General features: G+C 48.9%; 2 protein-coding genes across 14 annotated transcripts in view; one reads left to right on the top strand and one right to left on the bottom strand.

The window, feature by feature from the left end:
• Window positions 1-15098, top strand: part of Cd99l2 (CD99 molecule like 2) — a 100322-nt gene extending 85224 nt beyond the window's left edge. For 3 of the 6 annotated variants that reach the window (XM_047536384.1, XM_047536383.1, XM_047536379.1), the window contains 5 exons: window positions 4208-4246; window positions 4756-4875; window positions 9672-9689; window positions 10912-10977; window positions 12211-15098. In XM_047536384.1, coding sequence (XP_047392340.1) covers window positions 4208-4246; window positions 4756-4875; window positions 9672-9689; window positions 10912-10977; window positions 12211-12269 — 302 coding nt within the window. In that variant the 3' untranslated portion in view covers window positions 12270-15098. The remainder of the gene's footprint in view (window positions 1-4207; window positions 4247-4755; window positions 4876-9671; window positions 9690-10911; window positions 10978-12210) is intronic. The other 3 variants (XM_047536381.1, XM_047536382.1, XM_047536380.1) reach the window with 3 other exon arrangements.
• A 1243-nt stretch (window positions 15099-16341) lies between these two features.
• The window catches only part of Mtmr1 (myotubularin related protein 1), a 67905-nt gene continuing 64830 nt past the window's right edge, over window positions 16342-19416 (bottom strand). For all 8 annotated transcript variants that reach the window (XM_047535408.1, XM_047535403.1, XM_047535404.1 and 5 more), the window contains one exon: window positions 16342-18681. In XM_047535408.1, the coding sequence (XP_047391364.1) occupies window positions 18517-18681 (165 nt within the window). In that variant the 3' untranslated portion in view covers window positions 16342-18516. The remainder of the gene's footprint in view (window positions 18682-19416) is intronic.

The following is a 19416-nucleotide window of genomic DNA, read 5'->3' as shown; positions in this document are numbered from 1 at the left end:
TTAGAAAATGAAGATCTTGCCAATGACTTATGAAATAGCCTCTTGGAGCTGTCCCTCCAGGTGTGGGGAAGAGAATTAAATAGATCAGCTTGGGGCTTACATATTTACAACTTTTCTAAAACTGTAAAAATTTACATATGTAAAAACTTATGTAAAAAATTGTTGTGTACCGTCTAGGGAGAAGGGCCAGTAATACTTTGAAATACATGCTGGGAATTCTTTTCCTGTGCATAAATATGCATTTGTAAAGAAGTGTGTGGGGGATTAGTCTATTCTTTTACAACCAGTTTTCATTCAACAACACTCTATCATTGAAATGTGTTGTAAAATACCCTGCCAGCAACTACATAATATTATGTTATACAGTCATTTATTTAATCAGCTACCTATTTTTGTTGAGGGAGGTCCCCCCAACTTTTGCTACTGTGCACAGACAGTGCCATGATAAACATTGTCATGCTGAATATGCAAAAGCACAGTTGTTTCTGTCAAATTCCTAATAGTCATATTGCTGGGTCATAGGAGATGTGTCCATTTTTAACGACGAGACTCCGAGTGGCACTGCTGAGTAGTATTCCATTAAGGTTGGACCAACTTGCATTTCCACTGTGGGGAAGCAAGAAGATAACCTGTTTTCTCACACCCTTGCCTCCACCAACATTATGGTTTTGTAACCTCTGCAAATTCATTTGGCGCAAAACACTATCCTGTTCAAATCTGCATTTTTTTAATTAAAAACAAGTGAAACTTTTTTAATATGTCTTATCAGACAATGTACTTTGTGAATTGCCTGTTCATGTCTTGGCCCATTTTTCTCAGTGGTTTGTAGGGCCTCATTTTACATTAGGGGTTAGGAAGCCCTTTTGCATATATTCCAAAAACATTTTATTTATCCACTCATAAACAACTTTGTGTTTTTTTCTACTTTTTAGTTTTTATGAATGATGCTGTTATGAATAGTGGCATACAAGTTTCTATGTGGACATATGTTTTCATTTATCTTGGACATATGTCTGTCTTGGTCTGTTTTCTGTTGCTGTGACTGACTAGCACAGATTGGGTAATGTATTAAGTTAGAGGTTTACAAAGACTGAATATTCTCTCTGATATGTGTTCGATAGAGGCTGGGGATATGGCTCAGCTGGTAGAGTGCTTGCCTGCAAGTACAAAGCCCTGGGTGCAATCCCCAGAACCGCAAAAAAAAAAAAAAAAAAGAAAGAAATATGTGGATGCTAACCCACAACAAGGGAGGCTAGGGAGGGGAAGAATAGAAGAAGTTCATTGGATTAGACAAAGGGGAATGAAGAGAAGGGAGCGGGAGGGGAATAGGAAAGACAGTAGAAGGCATTGGAGCATCACTTTCCTATATTCATATGTGAATGCACGACCAGTGAAACTCCACATCATGTACACACCCACACCCACAAGAACGGGATTCTCACTGGAATAAGTTATACTCCATGTATGTATAATATGCCAAAACACATTCTACTGTCATATGTAACTAAAAATAACAAATAAAAATAGAGGTTTATTTAGCACATAGTTGTGGAGGCTGGGAAGAGCATGATGCTGACATCTGCTCACTATCTGATGAGTACTTTCTTGCTGGGACGTGACATGGCAGAAGACATCATGTGGCAGGACAGAATAAGCATGGTAGCATGGGTCTCTCTTCTTTTTTAATTTTTTATTTGTTCTTTTTAGACATACATGACAGGAGAATGTATTTTGACATATTATACCTGCATGGAGTATAACTTACTCTATTTAGGATCCCATTCTTGTGGTTGTACATGATGCAGAGTTACCCTGGTGGTGTATTCACATAAGAACATAGGAAGGTTATGTCCATTCATTCTACTGTCTTTCCATTACCATCCTCCCTCCTCCCCCCCATTCCCCTGTGTCCAGTCTGATGAACCTCCACTCCTCCCTTCCCCCTTCTTCTAATCAATCCACTAATGCCATCATGGGGGCCCCACCCTCCTGACCTCATCTAATCCTGATTACTGTCCCAAATACCCCACCTCAAAATACCATTGCCATATGACCCTGAGGATTAAGTTTCCAGCACATAGATTCCCAGGAATACTTTCAAAGTGTTGAACGATTGTCCCCACAAAGGTATGAGAATTTCAGTGTCTCCTCATCCTTTCCTTTTCCCTTTCTTCCCTTGTGTGGTATTCCATTATGATTTGGGGTTGCCTTTCCTGAGTTACTTGGACTTATCTTTGAGGTGCTTATTGCCTATTTGCATGTCTTTTTGGCCATTTCCCATTCTGTGAGTTGTCTTTCACTTTCTTGATAATGTCCTATGAAACACAGAAGTTTTTAATTTTGATGCAGTTCAATTTATGTTTTCTTTTGTTGCTTGTTCTCTTAATACTAAAGTTTTTACATTTGGTACACTCTTTCCCATTTCATTTTCTGCTTCGCGATCATGTTTGAAAGTCATTCCTTACCCCTAAGATAATATAAATGTTGCCCTAAAATTTCTTTTAGTGCCTTTATGACTTCATCCATTTTATTTTTATTGGGAACTCATTTTCCTGGATGGTATTGAGTTGTATCACTTTATTTTATGCCAGTGGTTTCTTGCTTGTCCACAAACCATCTTTTGGGCAGAGTGCATTATGTAGAGGAACTAAATTCAGCTTGAGCTCAGATAAAGTGACCAGAGCTCAGTAGCCAAACAGCCACCAAAACCATGACCTTGGCTTTGGCTAACTCCAGTAACAAGCCCATGTGGTTGGCTTCAGTTTAGCTTCATACAGCTCAACTGGACAGGATTCGCGTGATGGACTTTATTTTCCTGTTTTTCTCTTGCCTCACAGGATGTGACCACTTTTTGGAGGGGGGGAGAATCACATTTTTGGTCAGTGTTCCCTGTAATCACAGCTTGGTGGTCAGGAGCCTGGAGACGGGAAGCACTGAGCACTTGGATCTGTTGATCATTCTCTTGATACACCTGTGGGGGAGGTGGGCAGGCTTGCGACTACACTCAGCTTCATGCTCTTTTGATATAAACGAATTACTTAAAGGGTTCAAAACCTGGAAATTTAGTCACTTGAACATGTTCACGAGGGTGCCTGTGTGGATGTCTGCCGTTACCCTTGGCAATAGCCACCTCCAGAGCAGCAGAGGGGACCAATGACAGGCCAGCATTGTGGTTCTGCAGGCACTCACTGGTGACCTCTTTGCCACTGACACATTAGTGCACATGGTGACTCCTGCCTCCCTTCCTGTTCTGCTTTCTCCAGCAGCAGCAGTTGAGGTCTGTCAGAAATGCAGGTGCTGTTCGTTTTGTGCATAGCCATTCCTAGCCAATCAGAGATCTTCATCAGATGCATCTGAGTCCAGAATTCGGCCCTAGGTAGGAACATAACATCTCATTTTCCCCTGCCCTTTGACTCTTTTTTCAAAAATAGACTTTATTTTTTGGAGCAGCTTTAGATTAACAGCAAAATTGAGTGGAAAGTACAGAGAGTTCCTGTATAGCCACTGTCCCTCACCACTTCCCCCGCTTCTAATGCCCCCCCATGTTACATTGTTTACATTCCATTAGCCTGCACCCCCAGACTCTTCAACTAGTGAAGACTTGCCAGAACCCATTGCCTCCATCACCACAGGGTGGTTTCCCCCGAGAACTCAGGGACCTGGGAGCACCATCTCCTTCCATCAACGAACATTTGGTCTTAAAAGGAAGAGGGTGACAAGAAGACAAACTCAGAGCTAATTAACGTTCTGAAATGGTACCAGTTGCTTGTCAGGGAGTATGTGTGTGTGTGTGTGTGTGTGTGTGTGTCTGTGGAGTTACATCACAGGTATTGATTTGTGTTACCATTACAGTTCTGACACCACGAGGATTCTCCCTGTCACTCAGTTATAAGTACAGCCAACTCCCTCCCCACTATCCTCAACCCCTGTCAACATTCCTAGGGGACACATGGTGGTGTCATTCCCAGTCAGGCTGGCCTGGCCTGTTCTCAACCTCTGCTGCCTGCCAGCTTCTGCTCCCTCCGTCACAGTTGGGGAGCTGAGTGCAGCTGCCCCATTGAACAGCAAAGAGAAAACTGAAGAGCTAACATAAAGGTGAACAGTTCCACCCTGAAGCCTGGACTTTGCAGGTAGCAGGCATAAGGAAGTAGGCCCTACCATCCACCTGGGTGCAGGGACCCACTAAGTGTTTTTGTCCTTTCTCCAGGTGATGGTGGCTATGGCAGCAGTGACGACCCTGGATCTGGTATGTATCTTTGCCCTGAGGTTTTGTTGGAAACCATAAAGAAAAATGGTGTTCCCACTCTGGTCTCAGGGTGTGCCCTGCCCTTCCCCTGAATGTTTCCAGCAGAGAATCATAAGGCAAATAGCAGAGGTGTGCAGTCTTTAAGAGGAACAAGCATGAAGATCTAGCTCCCAGGGGAAGTGATCCAGTGGGGAGCTGCTGGCTCAAGACCCAGAACCCTGGCTGGGCCTCAGTAAGCAAGGGGACAGTACCATTTCCATGTCTATGTTTCAACTTTCTCCAAATGCAAGTCTTTATAGAAGACCAAAAGCACTTGGCAAATCCAAGGGGCACTGTATCACTGTCATGCCTTGGACATACGTGGCTTAGCCTTCTTGCATAGACTTGGGGGTTATGACATCTGAACCAGGTTAGCTTGGGGCAAGTGGAGAAGCCCACTCCTGAGCTAAGCTGTGGTGCTCTACATTGAACCTAACTCAGCTCAGCTCTCCCTCTTCTTCTGTGTCCAGGCATGTCAACAGAGACTGGCACCATCGCTGGAGTGGCCAGTGCCCTGGCCATGGCCCTGATTGGTGCTGTGTCCAGCTACATCTCCTACCAGCAGAAGAAGTTCTGCTTCAGCATTCAGCGTAAGTGCACCTTGTCAGTGAAAGAGTAGGGCCAGAGTAGATTCACATCCCTTCTACAGCCTGCCTCACACCAGCTCCTAAGTGGACTATCTGGGTCAGGGTATAGAGTACACTTTTAGAAATCCTTTGGGACAAATTGAGGTCCAACTGAAGTGTACACCAGCCTGTGAGAACAGATGGGACTGTTCCAGGTGACCTTGAACTTGCAGGAACCCCAGCACCCAAAGGCATAGGGAACAGAGCTCAGTGACCACTGTAATATTTCCTTCCCATAGAATGGAAGGGGCCCTGGGATATCCTTATGGTCTCTGATCACTTCCAAGGGGATGTGGGGCCACCAGAGGCCCTAGGTCAATAGCTCCCTCTCCTACTGACCAGAAGGCTACAGTGTCTGGGGGCTTTTAAACATAGCAGTGAGTGCCATTGGGCAAACCAGGATTCTTATGGTTTTGTAAACGTCCCTTTCTGATCCTAAAAGGTTGCTACGGGGCCATACCCACTCCTGTCCTCACGTGCTAGACAATCTAAAATGTATGGAATCATGAATTGTTTTAAGGAATGGGAGTGCAAGAGGGAGAACAGGATGTACCTTTTCCCCCAACTTCACCTGCCAGGTTTGTGGAAGGTGGATTGCTTTCTTTGGGGGCTGCAGCCCTGAGTGGGAAAGTAGCAGGTGAATTGAATAGTTACAAAGAGGCTCTCTTAGCAGGCCACACAGTACTGGAGAGCCCATGGGGATGCTGCCAACAGTGAATACACTTGGATTTATCACCACAGCATTGACGTGTTGCTGTCTACTAAGTGGAATGTGTCTCTAGTTCAAGGCTGAGGAATTTTAGTTCAGTGACAGGATGTGGCTCAGCCATAGTTCTTCTCTGTCCTTTCCTTCCTCAGCCCCTTTAATGTGATGCTACTCAGCTTCCTACCACATCAGAGGGGCTCAGAGGGGCTGAACAACAAGGCGCCATCTCTGTGGATCTTGCCCAACCTTTGTTCTGGGCCATTGCCCTTATTTCTAGCCTTGAGCTGCGCTCCCCAGGGAACTAACCTGGGTCCGGGGACACTTTCAGTGTGGGTAACAGTGAAATCCCCAACCGTTTCTTCATTTGGCCATCACATTTGCTGGTTTTGTTCTTGTAGGGCTGCTACATACAGGTACCAGGCTGTGCACATCAGTACTTCAGGGGCAGCATTCACATCTCAGTGCACGGCCCACACAAATGTTCACAGCAGCCTTGCTTGTGAACCCATCTACCACCCTGGAGCCAGAAGAGTTGCGGGGGACTGGGAAGGGTCAGGGCTAGGGGCTAGATTGACCTTACAGCTCTCCATTCCCTCTCAACTCAAAAAGAGAGGAACCCTGTAACTGGTGAAAAAGATGGGAGTCCCCAGCTCCTTATGACTTGGCCATGGTATTTGGAGGGAGACACTGGGCGAGGGGGCCATGTTTGGCATGGTGTAGTGGGGGCATGTTTATATCAACCTCCTGGTCTGTGCTTAGAGCATGGAGCCTAGGGCAGGCAGGCAGGTAGTCATATCAGTCAATCCACAGCTCTGTTCTTATTGCCTTTGGAGAGAAAGAGCACCATAATACGGGAATTTCGGTCCCAGGGTGCCCCTTCTAGTGACTTAGAATGAGATGGGGATTCTGGAACATAGCTCCATCCATGTGGTCTTCTCTGTGGCCAGAGAATTATCATTTGAAACTGCTTTGGGGGCTGGTATCTCTCCTCACTCTTTATCTCCTCCCCATCTGAGGGAAAAGGGAGCAGGTCCTTGGCTAAGGGTTCTTTGGGAGAACAATTCAGAGGTTCCTACCGACCAGAGGAGGAGGCAAGATTTTGGATAAGCATCTTGGTTCTCAAGATGGCCTTTGGGAACAGGTAAAGGATCTCATTTGGATTAACCCTGGGCTCCTGGGCAAAGGTGGGAATTCCTGAGAGAATAGTATATCATGTGCATGACTGATTAGTTGGTAAATAAAATTCCACTTAGCAAATACCTGTTTATTAATCTCAAAAAACTCCCATGGCCAGCAATGCTCTCACAGTCATAAGGTGCACTGTTTTCGTCAGTGTTTCACCTCTGTGACTAAATAACCTGACCAGAACAACTGTAGAAGAAGAGGAGTTTATTTAAAGGCTCATAGTTTCAGAGATGTCAATCCATAGATAGCCAGCTCCCTTGCTTGGGGCTCAAGGTGAGGCTGAATATCATGGCAGGTGAGGGTGGTGGAGGGAAGCAGCTTACATGATGATCAGAATGCAGAGAGACTCCACTCTCCAGATACACGTATATACCCCATAGCCACACCCGCAATGCCACCTCCTCCAGCCACACCCCACCACTTCAGTTACCACTCAGTTAATCCCTGTCAGGGGGTTAATTCACTGATCGGGTTAAGACTCACAACCCAATCATTTAAATCTCTGAACCTTCTTGCAGTGTCTCACACGTGAGCTTTTGGGGGACACCTCACACCCAAACTATAACAGTGGACCCAAGAACTAGCTGGAGGTCTTCACATTTACTGGAGGCCTAGAAGTACCACATGATACTTTGTCTTGCTGGTCTGGTCTTTTTCCTCCTATGTGGATGGGGAAACAAGGAGAGGAACTGCCACTCTAGACTCAGTCCTCGGAAGTGGAGGATTTATGAGCACCTCAGACAAGAAGCCCTCCAACTTGGAAGGCAACAGGGTTCACCAGCAAGGTTCACCAAACAGGCAGTCCCGTCCTGCACAACTGTTGCAGTACCTGTGGCTGCTGAAACAAAGAAGCCACAGGCTGAGTAGCTTAAAGCAACTGAGATTACTCTCATAGTTTTGGAGGCTGAAAGTCTGAAGGCAAGATGTCAACAGGGCCATAATCCTTTTGGAGGCTCCAGGAAAAGATTCTTCCTTGCCTCTTACAGTTTCTGGGGGTTCCAAGTGTTCCTTCCTCTCTGCCTTCATCCTGAATTTAGAAAGAGCTCACCTTGAGAGCCTTAATAAGTAGTAGACTCCAAATATGATTCTTACTTAGTGGTGTTCAAACTCTTCTCCTGGAACCCTGGGACTTATAAGAGACTGGTGGAACAAACCTAAGCTTCCCGGATGTATAAGGGCCTATGACTGACTAGAGCATGGAACGCCTGATCAAGCTGTGTCTGTGCTCAGGAAAATGCACCTTGGAGTTAGGAATGGTAGAAGGAGCACTTAGCTGAGAGCTTGCTCAAGTCCACTCAGGTCTATGCCCCAGAAGAACCCAGCCATTCTGTGTTGTTCCCACTTGAGGGTGAAGAGGTTGGACCTGGGAGATGAACTGATGGGGTCCAAGCCCAGGTGGACCCTGACGACCCCATTTTCAAAGGGCTAGAGTTGGGTGAACTCCTGTACTCCTTCATGCAGATCATTCATTCACACCCAGAACCCTCTCTGTGGGTAAGAAGCCAGCCCTGTGGCCCAGCCTGGAAAGAGCTGGCCAACAGATGACCAAGAGGTCTTGGGTGGAACAGACAGGGTGGGCCCTCTGCACCTCAGCTCCATGAACACATCATGCAACCAAACAAGAACAGAGACAGACTTGAGACCACTCAGGCAGGAACAGAGAGGAGGAAAATGGGTTAATTTCCAAAGCACAGAATAAATGTCTTGGTGGTATCTATTTATGGGGACACTAAGGTAAAAGGAAATACATCGGTCTTCACACTTGTTTAACACACAGGTGTGAGGTCTCACACACTGAGTTAGCAGGCCAAGCAGACTGGCTCCGCAGGGAACTCACCCCACCCAGATGTTGATCTTGGACTTCAGTGCCCTTCGTCATCAACCCACCTCTTGTCTCTCCAAGCTAAAGGCCTGGGATTCCCTCCTGTGCCCCATCTCCTGTCAGTGCACTCCCTAGATTGGGACCTGTGCCACCCAACATGTCTCCTCTTGAGCCACAGCTCTCCCTGACTTTTGCCATGGCCACTGCCTGTCCAGGCCTAGTCTCTTCTTCCATCCCCCAGCTGGGTGGCCATACTTCACCCTCTTCCAGAAGGACCCGTTTAATGCCTGGACCTTTTGTGCCCCGCTGCCCTCAAGGTCATATTCCAGGTCCTGAGCTTGGCATTTAAAGCCCTCAGTGCTTTGGCACCTCCTCGTCCCGAAGGCCTTCTCTGCAGCCATACCCTTCCCTGAGTGCCCTGCTCCCTCCAGTGTGTAGCCCTGCTGTTTCCCCTCCAGCCAGCTCCTCATCCTTCCGGCCCAGGGCATTCCCTCCTGTGAACCCTCCTCCAGGACCATCCTGTGGCTGCACTGGCTGCGTTTTGGCGTGCTGCCACAGCGCCCCCTGCTGACTTTGCCGGAACCCATGGGGCCGGTTTGGCCAGTGGGTTTGTGTCTGACTACACCCACACCCTGCGTCTCTCTAGACTATCCATTCCATGGGGACTGTGTGTGCTTCATGTACTGATGTACCAATGACATCTAGCCCAGGCCAGGATCAGGAACGGTCTCGAGGATATTTGTAGGGTGGCTAACCTCATAAACACTGTTTCTGTGGAGCCTCTCTAGAGTCAGCCCTGGTCACCAGCATGAGGAAGCCCCAGGGAAAAGGCAGGTAACTGCTAGGAGGGCCTGTCCCCACCCCCCTGTGGGCCTCAGGTGCTCTTGGCCTCTTCTGCTACCAAAGGAGCCCACACTTTGGAGACTGTCGCTTCCCCTCTCAGTCTTCAGTGCCAGGGTCAGTGTATCTCACAGAAAGTCCAAGAGTTTGGTTGCCAGGAGCTGAGTTCTTAACTCCAGGGTTCTAAGCTTCGTGTCTTGCCTTCAGATGCAGCGGAAGGTCAAGGTAACGATGCTGTGCTTTGACTTACTCATGTTCCTTGTGCTTTGTCCTTGGACACTCATCATCCCTTCCCCGCCCCACCCCATCTTGCTCTTCCTCATGCTTCCCACCCCCTCCTCTTCCCTGGCACTCACCAACTTGGCTGCAACCACAATCATCTTTAGCTTTTCCTGATATATGTGTGAGGATGCCACCTGCCAGACCCTCTGTCCCCAGGACTGTTTTGGCTGGGGTCAGGGATGGGGAGGGAGTGGAGAGGACACTGAGCTGCCTCCTAGTGGTCATCCCTGAGGAGCAACTACAGGCAGAAGGCAATCTCCCAGCCGCCATCCATCAGGGCTGAGTCCCTCACCTGCCTGGCTTTGCATGGGGACCGGCCACCCATGCCAAAGAGCAATGACTGCATTTTTTCAAAGGCCTTGGCTTCCACCTTGAGCAAACCTCAGTCTGGGATGCCAGTGTGACTTGTGCCAGTGCCTGGTCAGTTGGTCCTTTCGAACCATGGCCCAAGTTTCCTGCAGGCCGTGGGTTACCGAGAGATGAGGCAAGGTCCGTTGACTCTCCTTCAGCAGCAGCAGCAGGCATGATGTCCACTCCAAGTCCTTGGCTGGCAGCCTCTGCTGGCCTGAGGATGCTTCGTAGAGTCTCCACATTCCAGTCTACCAACTAGACCAGAGCAACTGCCAGCAGGCCCTGGGCCCTCCCAGCTTGAGTGGGGACTGCAGTTCTTCCTGCTGCCAGGAGGAGCCAGTTGGTTTCTCTGTGCAGGTGCTGCTGGGAAGGCCATATGTTGGCAGGAGGCGTTGTTGGCATCTCCACAGTGAGCCCCATTCAGCCATCTGCCCCCTCCCTGCGCTGCATCCATCAGTCACTCATGTGGCACTTGGCTCTCTCGCCACCTCCCTGGCCCCTGGGTCACACATGGGACCCGTGGATGGTGTTGAGACCTGCTGTCTGCTTCCCCTTCTGGGCAGAGCTGCCCTACAGGGACAGGGTGTCAGTGGCCTTTGATGCATGATATTTTATTTCTCAGACAGTGACAAGGACTCCTGAGCAGTGGAGTTCTAGATGGATAGTTTCAGCTGAGATAAAGGATATTCAGGGGGCCTAGGACAGAGGTCTGAAGTGGGCAGCTACTGTAATGGAGGACTTGGTCAGGAGTGCCCAATCACAGGGGCCCTTTATTTCCATGCCCATCACTGATTCTGCTGTCTGCCCTTTCCAGAGGGTCTCAATGCGGACTACGTGAAGGGGGAGAACCTGGAAGCCGTTGTGTGTGAGGAACCCCAAGGTGAGGACATCTTGGTCACTATTCCTTGCTGAAGGTCTTCTAGTTGGTGGCCCCAGCACTGAGCAGAACTGGGTTAGGGAAGCATAGAATGTCCAGCCAGAGCAGTAGGCCACAGGTGTTGAGGTGTGCCTGATCAGCCAGCCTCCTGGCTTCATGAGACTGAGGTTGCTGGAATGACAGCCAGAACATCTGGTGCCATGTCAGTGGCTTTTGGACACTCCTGCTACTCGTGCTCTTGATTGATCTGAGCTGGAGCACCAGGCACCTCTGCTCCCTGTTGGCAGAAAGGGACACATTACGTCCTGGGCACATTTGGACAGAGCTGTGGGAAGACTTTTCGCCTACACCCATCACCTTTTGATTTGAAAATTGCCAAAGGCAGGGGGTATATGGTTAAAACCCAAACCTCCATAGCCTTCCCTTCCTTGCTGAGTGAGCACTTTTGGGGTTCAGGAACTAGCAGCAATTTAAGGCCACATAAAGGCAGGCCACTGGCCTGGAGTGGCCAGCTTCTCCAGGAGGATACAACCTGTGGTCCCAGAATGCCAATGGAGAGGCCTGGCAAGGCTTCAGGAAGCAGAAGGCAAGCCAGCTTCCTATCAGCTGAGGCTGGGACAGCACAGACAGGGAGACTGGCAGAGCCCAGCTGTGTCCAGAGCTGCAGGGCACCAGCTATTAGGATGGGGCCAGGGAGATCAGGAGGGACTTGGTCCCATGTGTTACATAGTGGGGACGAAGGTTCTCGTGCCATCATCAAGGATGCTTATCTGGGAGCACTGTACCAAATAGATTAAAATAGCCTGGAGTCCAATTGTGGAAAAATGGGTTCCGTGAGAGGTAGCAGTCACTATCAAGTTTAAGACTTTAGCTGCCATTGAGTGAGCAAACCCCTGTACAGGCCAAGTGCTGTGCTGAGTGAAGCTTTATTTAAAAGAATCCAGTGACCCCGTCAGGAGCATTCCAGATTGTAGGCAAGGAAATGGAAGCTGCCCACCTGGCTTCCCCTTTCTCGCCGCCTTCACCCACCCAGACCACCACATCCAGGGCCCAAGGCATCTCCAACAGGGCAGGGAGTGGGCCCCAGAGGAAGTTTGCCTGTTTCGGGCTGAGCTACACCAGTTCCTCAGCCAACACACGAGAAGTGCAGTTCTGTTCTAGCAGGGTTTCGGGTGCAGCTATGCCTTCTGTGCAGGATACAGGTGAGGCTGCCTAATGGGTGTCTTCTTCCCCTAGTGAAATACTCAGCGCTGCAAACACAGTCTGCAGAGCCCCCGCCACCCCAACTGTCCTGAATCTGAGGCCCCATTCAGCAGCAGGCACACGTGAAGGGTGCCACCGCTTGCGCCGGCTCCTCATGCCATGTAGACCCCCAGCTGCTGTGCTGCACTTCCATGTCATTGGCTTCTTATTGTTCTGAGTGTTCCCGATAAGCTCTGGTGTTCGTGAATTTGGTTTCTATGCCCTGCCTACAGGGTGGGGCATCTGCCCTGCCCCACGTGCTCTAAGAGACTTGGTACTGAGACTCAAGACCCAGCTCCAGCAGATGACCAGCACCATCCTCAGAACCTGTTGGGTCACCGATTCCTCAGAGCCATCCTGTCCCAGCCTCAGCATGGGGAGGGAAGACTGAGGTGAGAGCAGGCAAGAGGATACTGGGGACAGCGTGGAAGGAGAGCATTTCTGCTTTGGAGTGGCTCATTGTGGCAGCAACCTTTGAGAGCTGTAAGTAGCTGGACCCTGCTAGCACCCAGTTCATTTGGAACCCGCAGGGGGCAGACCAGTCAACAGCAAGCAGTGCCACACACATGGAACACCCAGGGTAGTGTTTTTCTTTGTTTTTCTTTCCAATCCCAGATCTTACATTGCTGGCCTTGAGAGCTGGTCCAAATGGAGTGCAAATGTGCATCTCATGATCATCCTGCCCTGAGAGTATAGGAATCTGGAGAAGTTAGAAGCTGCGACTTGCAGCCCTAATTCCCATCAGGTTCCAGAGGGGACTGGGGGTAGCCTTAGGCTAACCAGGGTGAAATTCTTAGGAGTCATTTCTGCATTGGAAATGAGTTTTATACTGGGTGGGAGGTGCTCACTCTACCCTTCATATGAACTCATTTGGGTACCAAGAGCTACAGCCAGAAGCATGCTCATAGCGCTTGCCTAGAAATGTATAGGAGGGCACACACCTGTAATCGCAGAGGCTCAGCAATCTGAGGCAGGAGGCTCACAAGTTCGAGGCCAGCCTCAGCAACTTACCCTAAGCAACTAAGCGAGACCCTGTATCAAGGAAAAAAAAAAAAAAAAGACTGGGCATGTGACTCAGTTGTTAAGCATCTCTGGGTTCAATTCCTGGTACCAAGAGAAGAGGAAAACAAAGAAAAAGTAATGTATGGGAAGAAGGAGAAGGAGCAGCTTCTTCCTGTGTAGCTCTATAGTTGTCCTCCTTGTCCAGTCTGATGAACAGCACTTGGGACCTTGATGACCTGTTAGACATGGGGACCCAAGGACTGGCCCCTAACCTCGCCCCAAGTTGCCTGGTTTGGGCCGGAGCAGAGCTGGCTTTGTAAACTATTCCTTTAGCCCTTGGCCCCAGTGGGCTCTGCCGTCAGAGGCTGAGCTAGAACGTAGAGCACCATGTGCTGGTTTTCATTTTCCCTGGTGAAAAAGCATGTTTGCTTCTTTGCCTCATGCTGGGCAAGCCACACCCCCAGCCTCCCAGCAAGCACTTCTGAGAGCAGAACATAAGTCACCGGGCAGGCAAGATTCTGCTTACAACACTTCGGGGCCTCCTTGGACTGCATGAAGGCCCCACGCATTCTACATGCTGCACGTCTGCTTTGCGGAGCTGGGAGCGGGCATTCCCATTTCTTAAGGAAACCACTGAAATCCAGGCAGATCCCACCCACCATCTAATGCATGCGTCACGTGTGTGTGTGCTGTTTTCAAAGCCTACTCACAGTGGAGGGTCTTCAGGGTGAGCTGTGTCTCTAGGCGGTCTGGCGGGCCCATTCCCAGTGAGTGCTAGCGGGCTCCCACATGCTCCCTCTCCTGTTTGGCCTTTGGTCCCAGACTCATCAGCACTGGGTCTGAAAGGTGGGCTGGAGCACAGGGGGACGCAGCGCTATGAAGGAAGGGAAATGTGGCCTCAGGAAGTTAATTAGCAAGGGAGGCACTATTTGCAAGAGTTGCATGTTTCTAAGACCTCCCACCCTGCTGGTGAGAATGTCATCAATTTTGTCGGATTTGTGCCTCCCTGACACCAAGGACATCAAGAGATGATGGCCCCACAGCCTGGCCATTGCCGCGCTGGAGGTGGCTATGGAGAATTTTTGCATCTCTGGTCTGTTGGCACCTAGATAGGGTGACGTCAGGGGTGACGTCCACCCTACCTTTATGGAGAAGACTATCTGATGGCACAGACGTTGAAACCCTGCAGCCATGATGTAAAATAAATGCTCTCTGTGAAACCATTTTCTCAGTCGTACTGACTTCAGTGAAAAGAGCCCTGTTTTGCTCTCCTTTAGCTACCTCGGTGCCTTCTGCATAAAGCCCTCCTGCATAAAACCCATCACTCGGCCCACAGGCGCTAGCTTCAAGTGCCTGGACAGGCCTGGGCAGTCCCTTGGCCTCCTGTTTGCAGAGTCTCATTCCAAGGGCTCCTTCTTCACACTGCATTTGACAATTGCTGGGTGCTGTGGCCTGCAGAAGCCCTGGGGACTCCTCTCATAACTGTCTGTCTGAAGGCTGCACTGGCCAGCTCAGGCCTGTCCTGGGTGATAGAAGAAAGGGAGTGATCTGGAAAGGCCAACTGAGAACATCTGCTCTCTATCAGCCAAGCGTGGCAGGGAGAACAGCATTTACAGTATCAGCTCTGAGTACATTCAGGGGAGCTCACAGCTCCACGAAAGATTGCTAAGAGGGCACGAAGGAAGGGACCTTGGTGGGGAGAGGTGTCCTCCTGCTGTGGGGCAGGCCCACTGCCTCAGCCACCTGGATTGGGGTTAGTATCAATTCTCTGTGAAAGAAATGCTGGAGACTGATCTCAGAATCCTCTGTACATCTTTTCATGTGCTGTGTCCAAGTGTGAATTGTAAAATGTCTAGTGTGTGCATTAAACGAAATGGAAACTTGTATTGGGATGGTGTCAAGGTGCTTTTGTCAGATGGCTCTCTTTTCCTACAATAGTTGATGTGGAGCTGGGCTCATTCCCTTCCTCCCCAAAGGTTTTCTCCAGGTTGAGAGTTCTTACAGATATCCCCTCAATGGCCAGCCTAGTGTCAGGGCTTCTGGGGTGGCCTCCCTCTTACAGGAGCTGCAGCGTGATATCCCCAATGTCCTGGGGCTAGGAAGGCAGAGGCAGGAGCAGAGCCTCCGGAGGCCACCCTCAGGCTTCACGGGTTGCCTGATGCTACCGCTTGCTGGGTAGCATCAACTGCTTTGGGAGGACAGACGTCGGCTACACTGTAGTCACCAGCAAAGCTTCTACTTATGTGCAGCTGTTTCAGGCAGAGAGAGCTGAGCAAGAAAAAGGGCCTTGTTCCTGTCACTTGTTGCAGCCCTGTGGAGAGTGGACTGTTGGGGATCAAGTCCCAACAGACCTGTTGTCAACTCACAGCTTGGACTTGTCAGTGTGAACATGCAGCTGAACCCTCTGCAGTGTTCTACATTGATATCATTTTTTTTTTCAGTTTACTAAACTAGTCTGGTAGTGAAACAGCACCAAATCCTCCAACTAAAGCCCATATGTGACTCCCCTGCGCAGAAGCTCTATATGGCTAGTGGGGGCCTGGCACAGTGGCCCTTCCAGCCTTCTGCACTGGTGTCACTGCTGGGAATAGCTGCCTGGCAAGTGGTCCCACTGAGCATTCTCTGCCCAATACCAGGTTCTCTCACTCAACAGTGATTTGCATAGAGAGGATCAGGGATGTCAGGCCCTGATAAGAAGGTTGACCTGTAGGGGGCAGTGTGATCTCACCCGGGCCTTTATGGCGCTCCAAAAATGAAAGTCCTGTAGAATTGGCAGAGGGCCGATTTTAGGCCTTAACGCCTATGTACAAGGAGGACCCATTCCTTGATTCTTGGGTGTTTCCAGTAGCTTTCCTGCCTTCAGCATTTCCTCAAGTTTATGAGCAAGGGGACTTTCTGATTTTAAAATCAGAGTACTTATCTGTTCCAGCCCAAATACTTAAGATTCCTAATGAATTAATTACATTTATGACTTAGTGAGTGAATTAAATTGCATATAGGTACTTTACATATATTATTTGTGGTTTGCATATAGTAAACATTCAAGACATGTTATCTTATTATTACTAATTTTCCCCAAGGGAAAAACCTACTGAAACATTTAGAGACAACGAAAAGACCAGGGAGCAAACATATTGTAATTTTAATTACAGACTGAAATACAGTGCATCAGATGAGGCAAATACAATATTGTACCAGTTTTTAAAAACCTGAACCGTAAAGGTTTTACATTCTAGTACACTTAAATAAAACAACAAAAAAAGATGCTTAGGTAATAAAACTATTCTTCAAGTTGTTTTAGAAACAGTTCTGTTCTAGGAACATACAAAGGGAAACGCTCTGCTGTGCTTTTTTAAAAATCAAATGGGAGTTTCTAGGGATCCTGCTGGCAGAGACCATCCAGGTGAGGGTGCACGCATGCAGCTTGGCAGGGGCCAGCTCCCACCCCACCCACACCAGGTTGGCCCACCTCACCAAGAAGTAGCCCTCCCAGCTTCTCTGGTTCTGCCAAAAGCACCATCCACTCCACAGTATGTTTAACAGTCCTAGTACTGCTGGGAAATTAAATTATATTTTTCCAGGGGAATAAAAATGGGAAATGTCTCTCTATTTTAAAAAATCAGTACATCAATGAATACTAGTTTATCCATAAATCAGCTTTTGGATATGTTGGGAACACAAATCAAAGCTAGCATTAATTAGGCTATGATTTAGAAACAAATCCCCCAGATGATAAAAATGGAGAATTAATTTGAGGTTATCAAATTATCTTCAATAAATATTTCTAGTATCTTCGAAGGATAATTTTCTGTAAGAATCAGAAGATTGCAAGTTGAAAGAAAATCTATTCTCTATATTTGACCATAGAAAACCATTTTCAGGAATATATTTTAAAAAGAAAGGTCAGCATGTAGGACTCCACGTGGCATTCAGTGACTTGACACCACCCAGAAGAGGATACAAGGCGGCAGCTCTTGGGCTGACCATCTAAGCCTCCGAGAGCAAAGCTTACCACCTGCTGCAGGTCGGAGTCTGGTGACTTGCAGAAATAGGCACCCCGCACACAGGAGCTAAGAACTGATCATAAATTCATTCTTGCAAGGACTTAGAATCACAGAGCTTAAATTCATTAAGTGAAGGTGCAAAACCACATGGAGAAGCCTGCCCCACTGAGGCTGGCTCTGAGAAGGGAGAGCCAAGGGAAGTGTGTGCTCTGCTCAGACAAACCCCAGCCGCAGCACAGTGGTTGCTTTAAAATATGGACAGGCAGCTGTGTGAGTAAACTGAGGTGAAGGGATTGTGGTAAAACGACAAGCAGTATTTTGTACCAGCAAATCAAAGCAGCCTTGCTTTGACACAGATGCCTGGCATTTGTCAAGAGGTGGTGGGCTGCACACACAGCCTAGGAACTACCGACAGGCGCTGCTCTTGAAGGAGCTGTCGGGAGGCTAGCACTTAGGCACAGCTGCCTGAGTCCTCGGCACTCCTAATTTGTGCTGTCCTGAGGCACCCACTGCTACCCCTGTGAATGGGCTGGGCCACCTCAGGAGGCAAGTACAGAGTGTGGTTGAGGACAATAACATCGCCATTGAAATGACCATATCCAAAGACTTATTTTAAATGTACCACACAAAAGTTAGCGAAGTTCATTGGGAGAAGAATTTATGTCATAGTCCAGTTAAGCAGTTCCCTCCTCAGGTGACTATTCTAAACATAAAAAAGGACATAGGAAAATAAAGGCATGTTTCTCTTTTTAAAAAATACCTTATATGTACACAAGAGTAATTGGTGCAGGAGGACCCTTGCATGAAGATAACTGTCAACTAGATGGCAATGGTCTGTATTCCCCCAAATATTTCATTTAAAAACAGTTTTCAAGTTGTGGCAAAGAGCTGAAAGAAGCCACATGCCTGGCAGTGTGGTCTTTCAAGTAAACGGTGTTTTTTCTAATGAAGGGTTTAACTTGGAAAGAAATGGCATGAGATGGTCTTAAGCCTAAGTGCTGTGTTGCAGCCACTTGAGTTTCCCCCAAGGTGTCCACGGTAGGGGAAGGTGGTTCACAGGGTGTGTGTGACACTGGCTCCCCCGTGAAACCGCTGATAGGAGGGTGGCAGGCTGTTCACAAAACAAAAAGCACTTACTGACAGTGGGAGCTGCCACCTAGCCACACAGATGGTCCCTGGGCCTAATCCTAAGACACAAGATCACAAGCTACAGCCCTGACAGCAATGGCCAGGTCCTGGAGCCACCCGGGAGACAGTGGAGCAGCAAGATGGCCCGAGACACCAGCCTTGCTCATCAGACTGAGGTGTGGACAGGAGTGGCCGAGTGGGAGGGTGAGGAGCCTCGCTCGGACGAGGACGAGACTGCGCGTGTGGCCACCTCCCTCTGCAGGTCCTCCACCCGCTTCTGCAGCTCAGCCCTGACAGCCAGCAGCTCCTTGAGATTCTGATGAATTGGCATCTGGTGGCGAGCAAAGACAAAGCCGCGTTATGGGGCCGCTCTTGGAGCACCATTCGTTTCAACCTCTGGGCCCTCAGCTTTGTGGTTACCTCATCACCCAGAGTCCTGTGCTCAGTCTCCTGCCACTGACTGATCTTTCCCCAAGTGTACACTGATCCCATCCCCACGAGCATGTGCTTCAGCTGCCACCCAGACCACCCTGCCACTACTGGCAATGAGCCAAGCCAGGCTGGGCACTGTGGCAGGCCTTTCTTGCCCTCTGCTCTCCTTGCAAGGCTTCCAGTTCTCGGGATAAGATGCACAGGCTCAGGTGAAACCGCAGACCATGAATGAACCAAGGCTGCCAAATGCAGCTTCAGCCAAGCAGTTTGCTCAAGTTGTCAAACACAACGGTGCTTCCGGGCTGCCCAACTACACCATGTTCACCAGTAGACCCCTGCCACCTCCAGCAGCTCTGCATTTGTGCATTTTTATAAATAGTTCCCCTGACTGAAAATTCATCTGTTAGATCAGCGCTTTCTACAACTTGGAGTTGTGTTTATTTGCGTGAACTAGAGCATAAGGCCCCAGAGAGGGGACCAGCCCCTCACTCCCCACTCGGTATCACTGAAGTGCATCACCCCAGTTTTCTTCTCTTTTAAACCCACTGCCTGGGAGTTGGGTAGTAAAGAAACTAGAAGGTTGCTATTTTGCAGTGATAGCACCTAACTCTCCAAGCTACCAAGATGGCCTCAG

This window comes from Sciurus carolinensis, chromosome X (assembly GCF_902686445.1).
Source record: "Sciurus carolinensis chromosome X, mSciCar1.2, whole genome shotgun sequence".
In the NCBI taxonomy this organism is placed as follows: domain Eukaryota; kingdom Metazoa; phylum Chordata; class Mammalia; order Rodentia; family Sciuridae; genus Sciurus; species Sciurus carolinensis.
The sequence above is the reverse complement of the archived record's forward strand: the minus strand, read 5'-3'. Positions and strand labels throughout refer to the sequence as shown.